General features: G+C 46.0%; 1 protein-coding gene across 4 annotated transcripts in view; it reads left to right on the forward strand.

Moving 5' to 3' along the window:
* The window catches only part of TTC7B (tetratricopeptide repeat domain 7B), a 242,003-nt gene that overhangs the window by 134,063 nt on the left and 87,288 nt on the right, over positions 1–20,652 (forward strand). For all 4 annotated transcript variants that reach the window (XM_060095729.1, XM_060095730.1, XM_060095731.1 and 1 more), the window contains exons 10-14: positions 7,373–7,456; positions 8,459–8,563; positions 10,331–10,448; positions 12,671–12,728; positions 18,464–18,536. In XM_060095729.1, the coding sequence (XP_059951712.1) occupies positions 7,373–7,456; positions 8,459–8,563; positions 10,331–10,448; positions 12,671–12,728; positions 18,464–18,536 (438 nt within the window). The remainder of the gene's footprint in view (positions 1–7,372; positions 7,457–8,458; positions 8,564–10,330; positions 10,449–12,670; positions 12,729–18,463; positions 18,537–20,652) is intronic.

Raw genomic sequence — 20,652 nt, forward strand, 5'->3', positions numbered from 1 at the left:
AATTGTTACACACCTGCCAAGGATTACATTTATTAATTGATTCATTAAGTATATACGATGTAGAAAAGAAAATCTTCCTAATCAATTGAAGGATCTAGGTTACGAGAACTTGTAGGATATGGCCAACCTGTCCACAAAGGTAAATAATGAAGACAGTTCTCTATGTTATTTGTTCTATTTTAATAGTGATGAATTTTAGACATCCCCTCCAGGCTAAATTTGAGGGGTATCTGATTATTTTATTCCTGCCCCCTCCCCCATGGGTTTTTGAATCTCACCGTTGAACTCCAAATATAGACGTTGGCTTTTCCTTGCTTGTGGTATTGTACAGCTGTCACTGCCATGCACCCAGTTCGTGTAATTGGGCTTTGCATACTAGGAAGGTAATTGCTAAATCCTTTTCTTCTGCCAGAAGAACTTCTCATCCCTGGAGCCCCCTCGGAGATGGCTGGTTTATGAAAAGCCAAAATGGGAGACTGGAAAGGATAAGCTACCAAAAGGAAATAACATTTTTGGAAGTGACATTTTGACTACCACTCAAATGATTAGGATGCCAATTAGAGCCTAATTATTGTTCTACCAAATATTCTTGGTATTAAATGAATGTTATCTGGGATTTAGAGAGAGGTGGCGGTAAGTCTGATTACAGCAAATGGGCCTGTCTTTCCTGGTAGATATAATACTGTTGCCAAATCCATCTTCTTTTCTTGTAAGGGAGATGGTTTGGAGACGTCACCTGCTGTTTGTGTGGGTGACTAAGGGATCTGCAGATCTGGAGTCCATGTCCCTCTCCCCAGGCCCACACTGCCGTCTCTCCGCTGGACATTGGAAGTGGAAAACGGCCAGCTCTCATCTCCCCCTTTCCACTCAGGGGCTCCCTTCCTCTCTCCCTCTGCCCTCCACTGGCACCCCAGCCCCGTTCCCAGGGCTTCTCGCCATAGATCTAGCCCTGCAGCAGCATCCACTACTTCTTTGTTTCATGAAAGCGACATCAGCAGTAGCATCTTTATTGCATTCACTCTGTGCCAGACACTCTTCTAAGCATTTGACACGTATTACTTCCTTTAACCCTATAACAACCCTCTGGCTGGTGAGTGAGGCGTCTCCTCTTCCTCTCCAGCCAGCAGCCAGGCTGGGTCTGGGGGACCGAAGCCGCCTCTTATATGCACCCCACTCCCGTCTGTCTCCATCCTGCAACACCTGCATCTTGTTCCATTTTCATTAGTACCTCTTTTAGACTGGAACCGCTATTGAAATGTGAATTATCTCACTTTACAGCATATATTCTGTTCCCAGGCTCCCTACTTCATTAAAACTGGAATTTTTAAATTTATGGACAAGATGTTATGCTATCTGTGATCTGCATCAAAATAATATGTTGGGGAGAAATGGGTAGGGATATAAATGAAACAGGGTTGAGAATTGAGTTGGTAGTTGAAATAGGGTGAAGGGTACATGGGGATTTATTATGCTCTTTCCCCTATGTTTGTGTTTGAAATTTTTCAATAATAAAAATTTTTTATCACCGAACTTCTTATTTATATCAAAGGCAATTAACTCACAGAGAACAGGAATAGTAATAATAAAAATTTTTAAGAAGGAAACAAAACTGGAAATTTTTACTCTCACATACATGTGTGTTTAAAGTGCTTAAAAGGGATAGCCAGACAGAACTGGGGTGAGCAAAGACCTAGTCTAAGGAGCAGAGGTTGTGGATAGCAGATGCTCTAGTGACACCCCAAGTTCCCTTTGGTCTTAGATGCATTCTTTGGAAGAGTGCTTCCTTTGTGATTGAGGTATGTCGACCTGAGTGCTTAGAGATTTATATAATCTCAGTGTTTACAGGAATACAGGGAAGGACGTGTTACATAGCCGAGCAGTACGCTTGGCATCAGGATTTCAGGAGCATTTGGAGCTGTCTGGGCACTTTTTCAGAGCCAGCTGCCATCATTGTATAGAGGATGCCAAGAGCCCACAGGAAGACAGAGCCATCGGCTCTGAGGCCGGAGCGCAAATGCTTTTGAATTGGGGTGAAGGGTTAATTTGTAATTGTTGGTTTGCATTTCCTAACTCTCTTTATGACACTCCGATGGCTTATAATGGGATGTGGATAGTTATAGTTATGAGAATGGGGTCCGAGCTGGGAGGGGCCTGTGAAAGAGCTGCAGTGTAGAGGAAACCATGGCCTGTGTACATCTTTGTCAAATCGTGCACCTTTGAGATGGGCCACTGTGATGCTGGTGGACATCTCTGGGATCTGTGAGGTTTCCTGAAAATTCTGCAAGCTGGAAAGACCTCAGTCCTCAGAGCTCCAGGGATCCCCAAGAGGACACAGGAGCGAGGGCCCCTAAGCAGTAAAAAATATTGTTGAATCTCAGAAGTATTTCAGGGAACATGTGGCATTTTTAGGAGGCTTTTATTTAGCTAGACTTTGCTTTATGCAGTACGGGTGGGCCCAATCAGTTGAGTGGCTTATCTGTAATTAACGTCTCAGAGGCGGTGGAGTGCTATGGATAAGCGCTCCAGCTCTGGAACCAGACCACCTGGGTGCAGATCCTGGCTCTGCCACAGCTCTCTGAGACCCTGCATGGTCACATGGCAGAGCTGTGCTCCATTTCCCTCCTCTGTCAATGTAACAGTACCCGCTTGGACCTTGTTGGGTCATTAGGACCAGCGAACGAGGCAGTTCTCGTAAAGCAATTAGAAGAGCACCTGGCTGCAGTGTTAGCAAAGCTCGTTGTCTCAGCGAGTCTGGGCTGTTGTAACAAAATACCACAGGCTGCGTGGCTTGTACACAACAACGTTTATTTCTCACAATTCTGGAGGCTGGGAAGTCCAAGATCATGACTGGCAGATTTGATGTCTGGTGAAGGCCTGCCTTCTGGTTGCAGACTGCCCGCTGTTCACCCAGTGGAAGGGGCAAGGGATCTCTCTGTGGCTCCTCCCTCATGACCCAGTCAACCCCAAAGGCCCCGCCTCCTAACACAGTCACACTGGGGATTACGTTTCAACATAAGAATTTTGGGGGGGACACAAACTTATGGACTAACCATACCACTTATTAAGGAAATAATAAACATGTATTCTAACAGTTTGGTTCCATAAAGTTGTACATGATTTTCAAGGGTCTCAGACTGAATCCTTTTCTAAAATGAGGAAACATTTTGTAAAGTAAATAATTATTTCTGATATAATGTATTATACGTTTGAATTTTCATATATTAAATTTGGGTAAAATGATAGATGTCATGTTACATTTTCTCTCTTAATAGAAGAATGTTAATTTTAGGTAATAGCTAACCTTTTTTTAGCACCTACTAGCCTGTATCTGAAGTACTGTTCCTGTTGCTTATTATGTATTAACTAATTTAATCTTCCTGATAACTCTCTACATTAATTACTATTATATTTTTCATTTTACAGTGAGGAATCTGGGTATAGAGAAGTTAATTGGCTTGCCCAAATTCACACACTTCATCTGTGGTGATTCTTTATTTCTAGCTGCTGTACATGTCATGAATTCCCTATTCTGGAAGGTTCTCAGGCAGAAGTAGCACAACTACTTGTTGGGGGCTGGGTGGTTGGGGGTGCTATCAGAGGGGCCTGAAGCATTTGATTGGGTGCACCTTCAGAGCCTTGGTTGTAGGTAACAGACCTGACTTGTTAATTCAGGCAGAAAAGTCACGCATCTACCAATGCATACCATTTAGCACACAGGATCCACAGAAGGCTAAAGAACAGGGGTGGGCAGAAATTGAGGAGGCAAGCCCCCTGCCCCAGTTTGGGAGGATACTGTTAACACTGGAGGGCCTCCACCAACCCCGCTGCTACCGTGGCCCCCAGGCCTGGCCACGGAAAACAACTTCCAATAGCCAGTCCCCCTGCCCAGACCTCTGGATGCAGCTCACTGACAGGAGCATCTCACTGGCCAGGCTCAGGTCACGTGACACACTCCAGTTGCTTCCCTCCTTCATTCACCCTTAGGTTTGGCACCTGGAAAGCAGAGTCTGTCCCCCTTTTATCTAGGGTGTCCTTACCCCAACCCCTGCCTGAAAATAAACAGGAGAGTTTTGAGGTGATAGGCAGCCAAAATGACAAATGTCCCTTCTGTTAAGAGACTTCGACTAGATGCTTCCCAAGTGCCCTGGTAGCCCCACGATTCTGAGTCTACTCTTGATGAGGGCTGCTATTTCCCTGGAGCACCTGGAATGGAGCTCTATACCAATTAGGCTTCCATGAATGTTTCTCACCGAGGATAATGAGTATGTTGGCCTTTGTCCCAAAAGAAAATAAGGATGCACACTTCTTTATACGATCTAGCTTTTTGATTCAGAACAGACTGTTTCGGCTGTGAGCTCCTTTTGTTTATCAGGAAAGAAGTTGATATGTATCATTCTTCTTCACAAAAGGAGGCAGAAAAGCACTTAAACCTTTCAATGTCCCTGTGTACATAGTTAAGGGCTCAGTGGTTATATTGCAATGAATTCGTTGAGTGGAGCTGTAGAACAAACCTCATCTTTGATCATTATGTCCCTACGTCTCTCCACACACCGACTCCTTTGCCTGATTCCACCAATGTGATCATCATTCTCGTTTCCTTCTTCATCATCCCTCCTCCCCCTTCCCTAAATCACTTTCCAAGCACTGTTGGCTTTTCACCGCTTGGCGTTCTCTCCTTAATACCTGTCCTCCCCCACGTGTTCCCAGCCCATGCCACCCCACACCTGGGTTAAGCCTTCCCGCACCACCCCATCTTGCCCACTTGATCTTCTCAGCGAGCTGCTTTCCTCTTTTTACACCCACTGTACTTCTTAAAGGCACAGTAATGCTTTCTTGTTGCTCATCTGTGTCACAGAGCAGGTAAGAGGGCTCTGGGGACAGATTCAGATCCCAGCTCTGCTATTCAGTGTCTTTATTAGTGAGAGGTGTATCCAGAAGTAATTAACACAACCACCATATAGTGAGTGCCTTAACCCAATATGAGTTTATTTTTTCCCCATGGCAGGAAGTCTGATGAGAAGCAGCTGCAGCATCTCATGATCTCAGAGGCCCGGCGCCTTCCCTCTTTCTGCTCCGTCATTCTGGAGAGCAGCATTTGTCCTCATGCTTCTCACTTCCTGGCTGCCCCACCTCCAGTACTGAGTCTGTGTCCCGGGCGGAAGGAGGACCAAGGCTGAGGGCAACGTGTATGCCAACTGCAGATGCCCTCCCCTTAACTTCTGCCAACATCCTGGTCTAGGATGGAGTCACATGTCCACCCCCGAGTTTTTGACTAAGTGTGTTTCCAGTGTGATCAAACTAAGGGAACAAGTGTCCATTTTACATCCTACACCATCGTTAGCATGGGCTTATTAACTGCTTATACTTTGCTTTTTTTTTTTTTTTTTTGCGGTACGCGGGCCTCTCACTGCTGTGGCCTCTCCCGTTGCGGAGCACAGGCTCCGGACGCGCAGGCTCAGCGGCCATGGCTCACGGGCCCAGCCGCTCCGCGACATGTGGGGATCTTCCTGGACCGGGGCACGAACCCGTGTCCCCCGCATCGGCAGGCGGACTCCGAACCACTGCGCCACCAGGGAAGCCCTACTTCACTTTTTAATATATTTTTTAGGGCAGGTTTTCACAGTAAACCCGCCAGCATGATATTTACTGTGACTTTCTCTGTGATACCATTTAAAATTCTGGAATTCTTTCCTCTCCTCTCACCCCTGCACTTTACCTGTATCATGACCTTCAGTGTCACCTTCTCTGTGGCTCCTTTGTCTCTCAGCCCCAGCCCCCTGCCCCTCCCTCCCAGTGCATCCATTAATCCTGAGCATCCCACCTGTCCTTCTCTGCTCCCGGGCTGCATGGAGCATCACTGGAGAAAAATGGCCACGTGACGCCGTAGGTGCTACTGTATGTCCACACCAGTCTTTGAGGTGACCCTGATGGGAGCTGTCTGCCCTCTCAGGGTGAAGCTTTTGTTGTTGTTTAAGGCTTTTCTGTTCATTTAAAAACCTCCTTGGGAGAAGGCCTCACACGAGAGGCCCATTGTTCCAGGGGCCTGGCTTTCTAATTCATCTCTGCACTGTCTTCTCTGCCTGCTTGTTCCCCTCAGGTTGCCTCCCCAGTCTGTCTTTCTCTCTGTCTCTTTCTCTGTCGTTCTCTCTAGTAAACACACACACACACACACACACACACACACCTGCATACACAGACCTTCCGTGCCATGGGTTTGCTCCCGGGTATGCAGGCCGGAGACTCAGGGGGCCCGCTTCACTCCCTACATCTCACCAGCCACCCGCTCCTTCCTTGGGCGGCCCTTCCTTGCTGATTCTAATTCAGACACATTTCTTGCTTCTGTCCTTGTTTCTGAAGTCCCTGGACCATTCTATCCACCTTACTCCTGGCCTTCATCCACCCTGGTCATACACCCCCCTCGTCATACACCCGCCTCATCCCATGATCTTCCTTAGGTTCTGACGTGGTCGTGTCACTCTGTGCAGAAACCAGAGGCTCCTCATGGACTGAGTGGCCTGCATTTGTAGATCTCCTGCCTCGGGCGGGCACTGAGGAGACAGAGGAGACAGGATCTCTGCCCTGGATAGTTTCTCAGAGTGGGACTGGGCTGGGCTGGGCTGGGCTGGGCTGGCTGGACTGAGCTGGGCTGGGCTGGATTGGGCTGGGCTGGGCTGGGGCGGGTGAAGACATCGCATTAACACAGGTATGAACTCTGGGAGCACAGAGGAGGGAGAACCAAAGCTGGGGAGGGGGAGGGAGATGGAACAACTCAGACAAGGAGCCGCCATGTCAGACTCTCAGGGACGCTGCCGCGCCTGCCTTCTGGCCCCCGTGCCCTCAGCTGGGTTTATACTGGACCCCTTGTCATTGGCACGTCGAAGCATCCTCTTTCGTGCCTCCACATCTTTGTTTGTCCCCCCTCTTCCTGGAGTACTGTTTCCAAATCCTAGCTGTGTTTTCTCCCTTCTCATCCAACAAAACTGGCTCAAGTACCAGTCTTCCAGGATGCCATTCCCGATCCCCGTGACCACTTTCCCACAGTACTTTCTGTTTCCTCCTCTTGGGGCGCTTGTCCGTTGGGACCTTGTATTTGAGTAGTTTGTGTACCTGCCTCTTGGCCTGTATTGGATGAAAAGCTCCTTGGGATCAAGGGTTGTGTTGTAGTCAGCAGTGGATGGTCCCCGGCTTCCGGCCCAGTGGGCTGCCTCGGGGGGCGCCTCGGGAGGGTTCGGAGGAGCGGGGTGCTTTACGCATTCCAGGGAGGCCGATGTGGTAGGACTCCTCTTAGCGCACACAGACGCACGCTCACACCTGCCCAGCTGCGTCACCGGCGATTCTCACCTGTCTGCCTTTGTTCTTCTTCCCAAACCAGTGCTTAGAAAGAGCCATGAAGTTTGCCTTTGAGGAGTTCCACCTCTGGTACCAGTTTGCTCTGTCACTCATGGCTGCTGGAAAAGTGAGTCTCCCTTTGTGACATGCAATCCTCTGTGTTGACGGTTCACTTGCATTTCATTGGATGACGTGATGCCTGGTAGATGTCTACACCAGCTATTGGAAACTGTCCTGAGGTCATTTATAAATGAGCGATCGAATTTAATTATTTGGGGGCCAACACGGACACATCATTGAGAAGAAAACTTTGAAAGTCTTCCCTTTTTCTAGTCACTGTAACTTTATTTATCTGAAGCTGTGGCTTAAACTAAGGTCAGTGCTTCACACTGACCCCTTTCACTCATTTGAGAGTGTAAACGGTTCCTGGCAGGGGAAATCTGCTAATTCTCTTTAGCAAGATGTGATACGAGGCAGTGTAGGGTATTGGTTGAAAACAAGGGCTGTGGGGAGAGAGGCCTGGTGCTGCCCTCGAAGGCGTGTGACCCATGGCAGGTCACTTAGTGTCTTCCTCTTCCTTTTCCGTCTCATGGAGAAATGGTACCGACTTCATAGAATTGTCATCAGGTAGTGAGATGATACCCACAAGGTGTTTAGCATAGGACCCCCCAAACGAACCCACTCAATAAAGATAATAGCCACTGTTATTCTTGTTAATTTGGGCCCTTTAGTGAATTGTAAAGTCTGAGACACAAGATTATTTGGGCGAAGTGGAGTGGTATGCTTTCAATTCTGAATGGTATGCTTTAAATTAGTTTCTTTTTTATAGTAACGTAAACCTCCACTGACTTTATTTTTTTCTTACTTTTACAATGGCTACACAAGTAGGGAATAAAACTAGGGGGATTCCGGGGCAGCGTTTTCACTTGTTTTAACCACAGTTTACTCCCCGGTCCCCCAAAAGTTCCAAGCTCAGGTTATCACCCTCCCCAGGCCCTTGCTTCATTGGGTGAAAGTTGGAAAACCTCATTAAGAGGGTATCCTAACCAGAAACCCCACTGGGAAGGCTTTAGTGTTTGGTTCTGTCAAAAAATTTTGAGTTTCACAGAAATGATCTCCTTTTGCCAAGTCTGCTCGCGCAGTGAAGGTGCTGAAAGAGTGCATCCGCCTGAAGCCAGACGACGCCACCATCCCGCTTCTGGCCGCAAAGCTGTGCATGGGCTCCCTTCACTGGGTGAGTGGGGCTGGGGCCCTCCGCCTGTGCAGGGGTTGCCACCCTTTTGATTCCTAGGCAGAGAGGAAATAGTAGCAGTTCATTAGCTACACAAAAACAAAGCTGTTCAGAGCCCCGGGCTTCTGGCCTGGGCTACAGCCCTCCTCAGGCCTCAACCCCACCCCAAGGACTTCGGGGAATCAGTACAACTCCAGGTTTTTCTTTTTCGTGGGAATGTGCTTCAAAAGTAGAAATGGTAAGATGGAATTGGAAATCCTACTCAGATGCATCCTGTATGTAAGTCATATGGGACTGAAAAAGTCTATGTCACTCAGTGTTTCCCTCTTAGGAGAGCCTGAGTTTTTCTGTAAAGCCAAGAGTCAACCTCTACTTCAGCTCATGTGTAAACCCAACTTCCTTCATTCCTCTTCCTGCACAGAGGCTTTCCGCTTCAAATGTTCTTGTTCAGCTTTGAATCTGGGAAGAGCCTGATTTGTAACAATTGTAGTACCTCAAAAATGTACTGTTTGAGCAGAAACTAGAAAACTCAATTGATCGCCACATACGATGGAGTTTTAATGTCTATCTCTAACTTCATGTCAAGGTTAGTGATAAGAAGAAGTTGCCCAAAAGACTGAGGCACCTGGCTTAAGGTTTTTTACCATTATGGTCCTTGCTGCTTGTTTTTTTCCATTTATTCTCACCCAGCAGGATGAAAGTAAACATTGTGAAGAAAGTGTCCTACTTTGGTCAAATTTTTCTTGGGAAAATGTGGAAGAAAAAACACATTTTGAAATGTGGCTCTCACCTGAAACACAGCTGTGAAGGTGTTGTGTGGTCCGTGTAGGTTTTAACACTTTGGTGTGGCAAGTGAGGGGACATGCAGGCAGGCTCTGAGAGTGGCCGGAGCAGTGGACCGAATCTTTCAGTTTTGAAAATGCCAGCTTCCATCTGTGACTCTGCCACACTCCTTCCAGCGATGGCATCATTCATCACCATAACGCCTAATATAAACCTGACTCTTTTTTACAAGATGAGAATAACAAATCTTTTCTGTATTTTTTTTACATTTTTATCATTAAAATTTCCAAATACCACAAAAGTAAGGAGTATAATCAACTATCATCCATGTACTATCACCCAGCTTCAATAACATCAACACTTACCATACCCCGAAGGAGCAAATCTTATTATTTTTGCCTCTAGTGAGTTGTGCAAAAGGTTTTATTGTGGGTGTAGTTTACAGGTGCACACTTTTCCCCTTGGAATCTGCCAGTGCAAGGTCTGTGTGCAGTGTATTGTAAAATAAATAGATGGAGTTTTGAAATTTCTAACAGCTTGTGGGAAAGAGAATCCAAGCCTAAAAGATTCTTTATGTCATGCAAAAAAGGAAAGACCCAAGCACAAAATATTTCAAGAACTTCATTCTTTACAAATTATACTTACATATATATATAACTTCTGAATACCTCGCACAATCTAATTGCAGAGCCAATCAGTGAAAAACAGAGATGACAAAGAGCCCCACCAAGTATGAAAGTGACCTTGGAAAAGAGAGCAAAAAAGCAATAAGGAAAGGTTTAAAGCAAAAAGGCAAGGTGGGAATCCTGAGGACTGTTGAGAAGCTGAAATACAGAAAACAGAATCACCAGAGTAGACCTGGAAGATCTGGGAGTTATTTTCCCAGTGACTCATCAGAAATCGCTTAGGACAGCAGATGCTTACGGGAACTCATGTTAGAAATTCTGCAGGATGTTGGTGTTGTTTTTAACTTACCTGGTTTTTCAGTTGGAAGAGGCTGAGAAGTTTGCCAAAACCGTCGTTGATGCGGGAGAGAAAACGTCAGAGTTCAAGGCCAAAGGCTACTTGGCCCTGGGGCTTACGTACAGTCTGCAGGCCACTGACGGTGAGCGAAGTCCCCGCCCACGGGAGCTGGGGAGCCGCCAAGTCTGCACTGCAGGACCAGCCCATCCCCTGTCTCAGGAGGGCACATGGCTGGTTCCTCGTTTGCCGTCCCGTGGGGACCTGCCACCGCTGTCCTCTTTGCTTGGACCGGTCGGAGAATGGGAGGGAAGAAATGCAGGCCCTGTGCCCTGGCTCCCAGGCCCTCTTCACAGGGGCACTGTGCTGGTGGTACCCAGCTGGCAGCTGTAGGGATCTGTCCTGAGGAGTGAGGTGAGCAGGGCCCTGAGAGAGAATTCACCCCACCCGGCCTTCACCTGACTCTGCCCCAGCGCTTGGCCTGAGCTCTCCCCATGGGGAGGGATGTTGGGTCTTAGGCTAGGAATGTAGAAGCATTCAGGGCCCACCTCCTCCAGAAAGCATCCCTTGATTTATCAGTACCTGCCCCTTCTCCATTTGCACTTTTTTATTTTTAAACAACTCTTTTTTTATTTATTTATGTTTTGGCCGCGCCACGCAGCACGTGGGATCTTAGTTCCCCAGCCAGGGATCGAGCCCATGCCCCCTGCAGTGGGAGCGTGGTGTCTTAACCACTGGACCGCCAGGGAAGTCCCCATTTGCACATTTTAATTCACAGATATGTACATGTGTAGTATGGCAGCTCATAGCACATGCAGTGACATTACACGTTTGGGATGTATTTACTGTTTTGGTGGATGGGCTTCCGGCTAAAAAAAAAAATCTTAATTATGTTTTCTATACTTAATGAGTTTTCAATTATATGTTAGCAGAAAGGGTAAATTAGTAAATTGTTTTTCTGAATCCTTTCTATTATTCCTTTTACATTTTGTTGTTAAATGTAACACAAATACCAAAAAAAAAAATCTCAAAAATGATTGTCCAACTCAGTGAATTAGTATAAGGGAAAGTATTCTTATAAGCAGCACCCTGCTTAGGAGATAGAACCTTGCCAGCTACCTGGGAGCCCTTTACGTGCCCCTCCCAATCACAAGCCCCCTTAAGAGAAAACACTACCCTGACTTTTATGGTCCTCATTTTCTTTTGCTTTCTTTGTAATTTTGCTACAGTTTATTTTACATGTTACCCCAAATCTTTCTTTCCTCTGCCCTAAAATATCAAAGACCCTGGAGAAGTTTTGCATATCAACTGATTTTCAATCATGGATTTTTTTTGCTAATTTTTCATATATACTGGCAATACCCAGCACATTTTTTAACTATAGTAGGCTTTCAGTGAAGGATAAATTTAATACCATATATTTATCCATATAACTTCTTAGTTGAGACTCTACACCTAATTAGCCCTGTAATTTTGGGAGAGTCACGTGACCCTGCTGGGTCTCACCTGTATCCATGGTTCACTTGGGACAGCTCTCTGGGTGCCTCTAGCTCATTCACTGTTGTTCTAAGTTAGTCATGGCTTACAGCTACATCCAGCTCTGGGCAGCCTTCCACCATCCTCAGAGCAATGTCAGGATGGGATCTGCCATGTTGGATTTGTTAGATAAGAACCATCTCCAGGTGCAGCCATAAACAGGTTCCTCTAGGACTTTTCCTGTTGTCCCAGTAAAAAGTACCTTTTTAGTTTCTACAAGACTCTAAGGTGGCATTTCTCCCATGCTGTCTACAGGGGAAGTGTTGAGCTGATTTTCCAGTATCAGTGTTGGGTTTGCCCTGTCTGTCCCTGGTGTTCACATCAAGGTATTAAAGGTCCTAGCCATTGCCTCCGTGAATTAAACTGGCCTTCCATGGCATCAGGCTAGTGTCCTTGGTTTTTGGTGCCAGAAGAAACTCTGAAGGCCATCGAATCCACCCACTGGTGCTTGAATCTCTTCTATTCCATTCTGGCAGAGCCGTTCTTCACCCGTGAATTACATGCCTGCCCTTGAGAATGTTTTCCTCTCTGGAGTTCCCAGCTGGCCTTCTGAAGACAGGCTGCTATTCCTGGGGGTACCAAGAGTGACCAGCCAACTCCCACTCTCGCCTTGGCATGGTTCCACAGTTATGCTCAACAAGTGCAAGGGCCTCAGGCTGACACGGCCTTCGTTTCCCATCCTCCACAGTGCCTGGGACAGGACTGGGCACATAAGCTCCCATAATTTGTTGCTCTTAATCCAGTCAAATGTTTAGTTTTTGTGATGAGTTTTCTATTTGTCAGAAACTCCCTGATCTCCCATGCCACTGACTAATTGAACCCTTTTCTTAGCTTCTTTGCGAGGGATGCAGGAGGTCCTACAGAGAAAGGCGCTTCTTGCATTTCAGAGGTGAGTGGGAGTTCATCTTTTCACTCGGCTGTACATAATGACACCAAAGTATGATAAGTATAAAAAGAAGAGATATTTATAAAGATTATGTAAACAGTGTTTTACCCCTGGGAGTCTTTCCTCTCGAGTACCGAACAGACAGTATAAAACTTGCCGCATCACTTGTTGCCATGTAAATCTGCATCCTTGATCTGTTTATTCATTCGGGCACATTTTATTCATTCCTAATAAAGTGATTTCAGCTCTAAGAGAGGTACTTTTTTACGTCTAAGGAGAAGATTCTTTTTATTAAAGACATTTTTTTATCATCTAGAAAAAGGACCATTCTTTGCAACCTTTTTTTTTTAACATGTCAATCTGCAGATTTTTGTGTGTGTGTGTGTGTGTGTGGTACGTGGGCCTCTCACTGCTGTGGCCTCTCCCATTGCGGAGCACAGGCTCCGGACGCGCAGGCCCAGCGGCCATGGCTCACGGGCCCAGCCGCTCTGCGGCATGTGGGACCTTCCCGGACCGGGGCACGAACCCGTGTCCCCTGCATCGGCAGGCAGACTCTCAACCACTGTGCCACCAGGGAAGCCCAATCTGCAGATTTTTATATTACGAAATGAAAAGGCCAGATTTCAGGGCAGTCTCTGAAATACTTACAAGACAGTCAGGCCGGCAGGTCCCAGGCCTCTCCATCCCCTCCATGCTTCATAATACGTTATGCTTATCTCCGTCACTGTACCTTTCCTGAAATTAGGAGAAGGTCTTATAACTAGAGAACGGTTGCGTGTCACAGTGGCCTTTCGCACCCCTTACTAGATCCTCACCCCACACCAATAAGGTAGATGGAACAAGTCGTGTGTTCACTGCAGGTGAGGGACCGAGATGCAGGGATGAAGAGCCGGAGCCCTGTAGCCATTGAAGTCAGGAAGGTCAAGGTCTCTGACGCTGACTGGCTTCTCTGGTACCTACTACACCACACTTCCCTCATTTTATTCTTATTGCAGGCATAATAAATCACTAACATGAATAACTGTCTGAAAGTATAGCCCCATGATGTCCAATCTAGAATTGGTATTGATCCTCTCACCTTAAATATATCTGAGTTACTTGATTTCTTGGAATTATATTAGAAACTTAGTTACTTAACCAAAAGTTGTACGAGGACCTCTCATACCTAATACCCGTTGTTAGATTTCTTTCCTTAGAACTAGGGTTGCCTGCAGATTTGTCACAGTGTACATGCTCCTTTTTTTCATGAAATCATTATCACGTGGTTTCAATTCGTCTGAAACACTTTCATCTCTTTTCTTTCCATGTCCTAGCAGGCTTGCCCATAGCACCTTCACGTTGCCAGTCCCAGACTGGTTAATGACAGAAGGTACCAACTGACAGCTGCAAACAGACCTCCTATCTCTGTGCTAAGTTTTTGTTGATGTTCTTCAGCACGGAGTGTGGAAAGCATTTCCATTTCAAATGATTTGGAGTTTTAAATTTTCCAGTCCTAGTTTGTAAAACCCACACATGGATGCCTAAGAAAGTGGTCATTACATCTGTTTCACTGTTTCACTTTCTTTAAATCAGCTCATCTTACTGGCTCTCTAAAAACAGCCATGGTGGTGGTCTGCCTTGAGCCGCAGAATTCATAACTTCATGTTATATAACAGCTGTTCCATTGGCCTGAATTTCTTTTTGTTCCTCTTTTGCTTAGTTTCTAATTCAAAGGGATTTTTAAAATATTAGTTCATATGGGAATAAAGCAGAATAAAATCCTACTAACCTATGTGATTATATTGGGAAAGGCTAACCTAAATTTGTATTTATGTGTATTTAGGGATATTTTGCAAAGTAATAAAAATATTTGGTTTCAAGTACACATTAACTAGGACTATCCTAGTGTACTTTACAAAAGTCTATAAGGGAAAGATTTTAAGTAAACAAGAAGGATTTGTATTACTTCTTACATGTAAATGAGTATTTAAAGATCACTTGGATGAGAAATATTTTCTTACTATATATTTTAAATCTTCTCCCCACAATTCTGTTAATACTATTGCTTAGCAAATGTTGTTTAAAAAGAAAACGGTGTATTTCAAAAAGTGGTGAGGCTGCAGATATAGCGTGTGAAAATTAACTCAGTTATGACTGGAGTCAGAATTCAAAAAGGTTTGCTCTGCCCTGGATTCAGAGAGGTGATTTTTGAAGACATCCCAGTTGCATGACTGCATCTTAATGTTGAGACCCTCAGCTGTTCATACACTCATAAGCTCAGCCCAAGAGGCTGAACCAATTCATATGTCCTGTACAAAATTATAGTGAAGAAAAACTGTTGTTTGCAAAGCTTTCTAAGATGCTGTATTGATCTCAGTGGTGGATCCTGGGAGCTCTCACATCCTACAGAGAGAAGCCAGGCTGGAAACAGTCGAGCACATGTCTCAGTGACTTGCCCCCCAGCATGCAGGAATCCGGGCTGCTCCACAAGGAGGAGGTGGCGTGGTGTCACTGGTGTTTATCACTCAGTGTGGTAGAAGGGACACAATCTCACAATCTCACTTTTATTTTCCTCTCCCACTCCTAGCTTGAATTTAAGTTTGAATGTGGTATGTTTTGTGGGTATGGAGTGATCAGCCAGCCCAGTTTGTTGGGAACTGAGCAGTTTCCCAGAATATGGGACTTGCAGTGCAAAAACCAGGAAAATACAGGACAAACCAGGACAAGTGGGTCATCCTATGTGTGTAAGTAATGAGAGGTCCCTGAGTAATAGATTTAACCAGGTTTGCACTTTTCTTTCTTAACATAATGATACACTAATCCCATGTCTACTGTAATCAGGATTGAAGGGGACTTCAAGGAGAATTGGCTAAATAAGGCAGCAGGGTGATATGGTGGAGAGACCAGGCCTCGGAATTTCACTTCTGGCTTTACCTCTTTTGCTTGATGTTCTCAAACAAGATGCTTAATAGTAGATGCTTCATAAATTGTAGTTATTATTGTTACAAGGTACATGTCTTAATGGACCAGGGTCAAAATTGATCAGCTGTCTCTGTATTCTTGGTTCCGCTCCAGAGGATGTTAGAGCCAGAGTCTAGGAGAATGATGGGGTGGACCTCAGGGCAGTCTCAGTTTTAGCCAGGTGATCTGGGAGGCCCATGCCATGCACTCCAGTAGCAGTCTGGCATACCCTTCTCGGGGCACTGCTCCTACTACAGTGTAATGATCATTTAGGTCTCCCCCTCTGTAGTGTTGGGGGGAGCTCCTCAAGGAAAGGCACTTGTATTATTCATCTCCAAGCTCCCTAAAAATTAGCACAGGGCCCGGCATCACAGTAGGTACTGCATAATGTGGATGGATGGGTGAGTGGATAGATGGATGGATGGATGGATGGATGTTTGGATGGATGCATAGATGGATGGGTGGATGGATGGATGGATGGGCGGGTGGGTGTATGGGTGGGTGGGTGGGTGGATGGATGGATGGGTGTGTGGATGGATGGATAGATGGATGCCCTCAGTGGGCCAGTGTCTTGCAATTCTTTCTTTACCTATGGAATAAAAATGGAATTAATGGGTATGGAGGTGCTTTGACAAGGGAAGCACTTTGTGAGCATCCCTGTAGTGACATTTTTTAGGTCTCTGATTTTCTCTTAGCAGCCTCACCAGGTGCTCACAGCATGGGAATGGGATTCATAGTGCTGCTCTAAATTCGTATACAGAGTCCAGCAAGCTTGCAGTTTTCAAGATCACTAATGTCCTTCCTCTCACCTGCATTGCTTGATGATTTCTGTCAAGCACATTTCCTGTGGGCATACAAATGTGGTGTTGTCACAGGAAGCCTAGCTGCTGAAGTTGGCCTGCACAACTGGAGCACGTTTTCAGGAGTCTACCTGAGATGGACACCTTGCACTTCTTCTAGTTTTTTTGAGCATCTTCATGTTTCCTTTTTTCTTTCATAGGCTAAAGTGGCCAGTTTAACGTATTAGCCAAATTATTGAACTAAGGTTTTTTTAAAATGTGTATGCTTAAGTTGTGCCTCATTAGAAATTTGGCTGTTGGATATTCATTATTAGCCAAGTTGACGATTCTTCCGATGTTGTCCTAATGTACCCCAGTGATGCCAAGATTTCTAGCACTTCTGTTTGTTTCTTAGTGCTGTGGCTAACAGTTAATAATCATTTGAAGAGGCTAAGGTAGGGCCTTTGGTCAGAAGTATTCTTATCCATACCCTGAGTTCACCAGACCATTGTCAGCTTTTCACTTGGTTGGTGTTGGGTAGAAACAACTGTGATTTGATTTAACTTCATTTGTAAAAAATCTAGACTGTGCTGAGAAAATTATAGCTCTGTGGAATTCTTTTTGAGGGTTGTAGAAAGCTGGTTTAATTGTGAAAGAAGATGAGATAAAATAGATAATGCTAAATTCAAAGTCTCTTCATAATCCATTTTGTATTCATTTTCCCTGAATAATTGGGAGAGACAGAAACCATGACATTCCAATCTCACTTTTTATGAACACCAAAGAAAAATATTCTTTGATGTACAAATTCATGGAAAAACCAATGCCTGTCAAGTAATAAAAACTGGGGCATGCTGAGTAGGCCTCTGCTAGAAATAAGACATCTCAAAGGGCAACACAGGCAAATCCCCAGCCTCAGCCTCTTAGACTAAAGTGAGAAGAGTCCTAAGGCCGTGTCTGGAGGCAAACTTACTAGTGAAGATTCCCCAGGGATGGGAGTTTTGCTCTTAAGGTTAAAAAAAGGACAGAGGACACCCCCCACCCCTCGTTCCCCCCAGTTGCTTGTGGTAAGATACAATTGACTTCCACATAAAAGCAAGAATGACATGTCTGCCATCAAGTAGGAGGCCAGCATAGCCTCTTCCCATTGGTGTCAAAAGCCAGTTGATGGACTAAGTCTGGTGTCTGGCCATAAAGTCTTACATGTCATGGTTGCATGTAATTAGTTAAACTGCATGGAACTTAGTAGAAGCTTCAAAAGACTGAATGAATATCCTCCATTTCTCTCTATAGTTCATCAAAAAACCAAAACCTCATTTTACAAGCAAAGCCGGGCCTTTGATTTTCATATGGTTTCTCTGAAATCCAGAAATCTGCATAAAGTAATGTTAAGACCAAGCCAAAACTTAACCAAAGCAGCCGTCACCTTGCCAAGTATGCTCACAGCCTCACCGTGTCCCAGCGTGACATGTGGACCTCTCCTGCTCAGCCCAAGGGAGGCGTCTGCTGGGGAGGTCAGACCTCGGGGCCTGTGGCTTCTTCAACCCCAGGCTCCTTCTCAAAGTCAAGGCCCACTGGCTGCCATTTCAGATGCTAAACAAAACAGAAACATGCGCCTGTGTCATTCCCGTGTACAGTGGCAAGAGGAAACATGCATGCCATTTGTTCGTGGACAGAGGAGAAGAGTTTAAATGAAACATTAAATAGTTAAATTAACTATGGGGCCTTGGTAAAATAATTGATAAGAACCTACTGCATAGCACAGGGAACTCTACTCGATACTCCGTAATGACCTATATGAGAAAAGAATCTAAAAAAGAGTAGACATATGTATAACTGATTCACTTTGCTGTACAGCAGAAACGAACACATTGTAAATAAACTATACTCCAATAAAAATTAATTTTAAAAAAAATATGGGGCTTTGGTATACATAAAAATACAAATGGGAATACTTGTTTGACATGGAAAATAAAAATGGCCTCTCTCATGTACTAATAGCCGCAAATACCTTTTCAGGGCCCACAGCCTGTCACCTACAGATCACCAAGCCGCTTTCTACCTGGCTCTGCAGCTTGCCATCTCCAGACAGGTCAGTTCTCCAATGTTCCCACCCTTGGTTCCTGCTCTGTCTTGATACAGTTTGAGGAGGTAGCTGACCTGCTTTCCTTCACCTGAGGCTGACCTGGAGCCAGGGACTCTCCTCAGAGGCAGCTGCCTCCTCACAGCGAAGACCCTGGTGTTTCGGTCAATTGGAGCATCAGCTGTGAAGACCCAAGGCAGGCAGGCTCTGCTTTTGGAGATTAAATCCGCAAATCTGGAGGGCCCCACCTGGGGTCGGGTGGCAACAGGGGTTGCAGCACAGGGTGTATACCCTGACCGAGGAGTCCTCAGAGAGCCTTTGTCCCTTGCTAACAGAGCCCAGTGGTGAGCTGCAGGGTGGGGATTTAGTCACTGGTGGGGCCTGGTCGTCATAAGGGTATCAGTGATTGACAGGAAGCTGCCAGCGAGTGTAGACAAAAGAGACCAGTTCCTTTCAAATATGTAGAAGATAGGAACAATTACACACAGTAGCCTCTCGAAATAGGAGACTCGACCGTATTCTCCTTGCTGGAGGGGCAAGCTTTGTTGGTCTTCATCTTCCCAGCGGTAGCTTCCAGAAGCGCCTTTGCCATTCTCATACCCTCCCGTTCCCTCCCAGCTGTTCTGGAGACTCTGGCCCCATGTCTGCCTGCCCACCACGTGCAAGACACTGGTGGTAACCCCAGCACATTCCTAAGTGCTGACTGGAGGGTGAATCGAAGGTCAGTTCCCCAGACATGCCATCCCCCTGGCAGGCCTGGGCTGTCCGCATGTATCTGACTTTCCGGAGGCCAGGGAATGGTGCCAAGAAGTGGCTCCCCTTGGCGACCTGGGGACCAAGGAAACCAAGAGAGCTCGTCTGTAAAGGTCCCCTCACCTGGCACGGTGTGGCTCACAGCTGGCCTGATCACGAGCTGCTGCGGAGACAGCTGTGGGCTGGTGACCGGCCGTCCGGCCTCTCTCCTCCTCCAGGAGCTCCGCGCGCCTCCTCCTTGAAGCCCCCTTCCCGTAGCAGCCTGCTCGTCTCCTTCCTCTTGCCCAGCTGTCTTGTTCAGAATCTTTCTCACTAGACCTTAGGTTCCCCGAGGGCAGGAACCCACATCTGTCATCACTGCTTTGCCCTGGCAGCAGGGACGCTGCCTGACACGTGGTAGGCCCTCACTAATACTCATTGAATGAAGGAACCAGCTTCGAATTCCTTCCAGTCAGCCTAGCCCTTAAGGACCTCACTTTGCACCCTGTATCAGTTTTTTCTTGATTACGCTAGCCATCCCTAAAAACGGATATCATGAGTGTGCCTGCCTTTTGACCCTCCCAGAATACCAGTGCTGTTCACACAGCAGCCTGTCCCCCTGGGGAAGGGAGCAGTAGATGGAGCCCTCTGGGTGCAGCAGCAGCCTTCGTGAAGTGACGTGTAGGGCCGGATGATCTCTTCCCGCTGTGATAGCTGTGATTCTATGGCTCAAAACAGAAAGCCTCTGTAACCAGCATTTTTAACTTACATCCATCAAAAATGGTATTTCGGAGAGGAAAACGAATAGATTTGGTAACGACAGAAGTCACGGTTTCCTACTAAGGAGTGAGGTTACTGAGGGTTTGGAAAGAAGCAGGAGAGCTGAGAAGAGGTCCGGCCAGGGCCCGGAGTTGGAGGGGAGACAGAAAGGAGTCCCTGGGGCGACCGTGTAAGAATGCCTCAGTCTTGAGCCTGTTTCGAAATCCAGCTTCAGGTTCTAATTCTCCCTAGGTACTGTTAAACCTGCACAGAATCTCGGGTGTTCAGGTACCCATTATGTATGCATTTTACCCACCCTTGTGCTTGGATGGTTTTGAAGAAAGTCTTGAAGAGCTGTTGGATTCTGAAGGTTAAGGTTGTATCTGGTCCTACTTAAATTTGGATACACCTGCTCTGTATGTGTCATTGCAGTTTGTTTCTTGGGTGGGGTTCCTTTGGATTGTAGTTTGGAAAGGTGTGGGGTTGGTTAGTTTGTTTGCATAGTTCCGTGATGTCTAGGAGATGCAGGACAAAGGGACTTGAAAAGACTCACAGGTGTCTGATCCTTTGGAAAGCTCTGTTTAAGGTTCTGAAACTTATCAAGCAGTTTAATTTCAGTACTACTTAAAAAATC

The sequence above is a fragment of the Mesoplodon densirostris genome, chromosome 4, assembly GCF_025265405.1.
Source record: "Mesoplodon densirostris isolate mMesDen1 chromosome 4, mMesDen1 primary haplotype, whole genome shotgun sequence".
NCBI classification, from domain to species: Eukaryota; Metazoa; Chordata; class Mammalia; order Artiodactyla; family Ziphiidae; genus Mesoplodon; species Mesoplodon densirostris.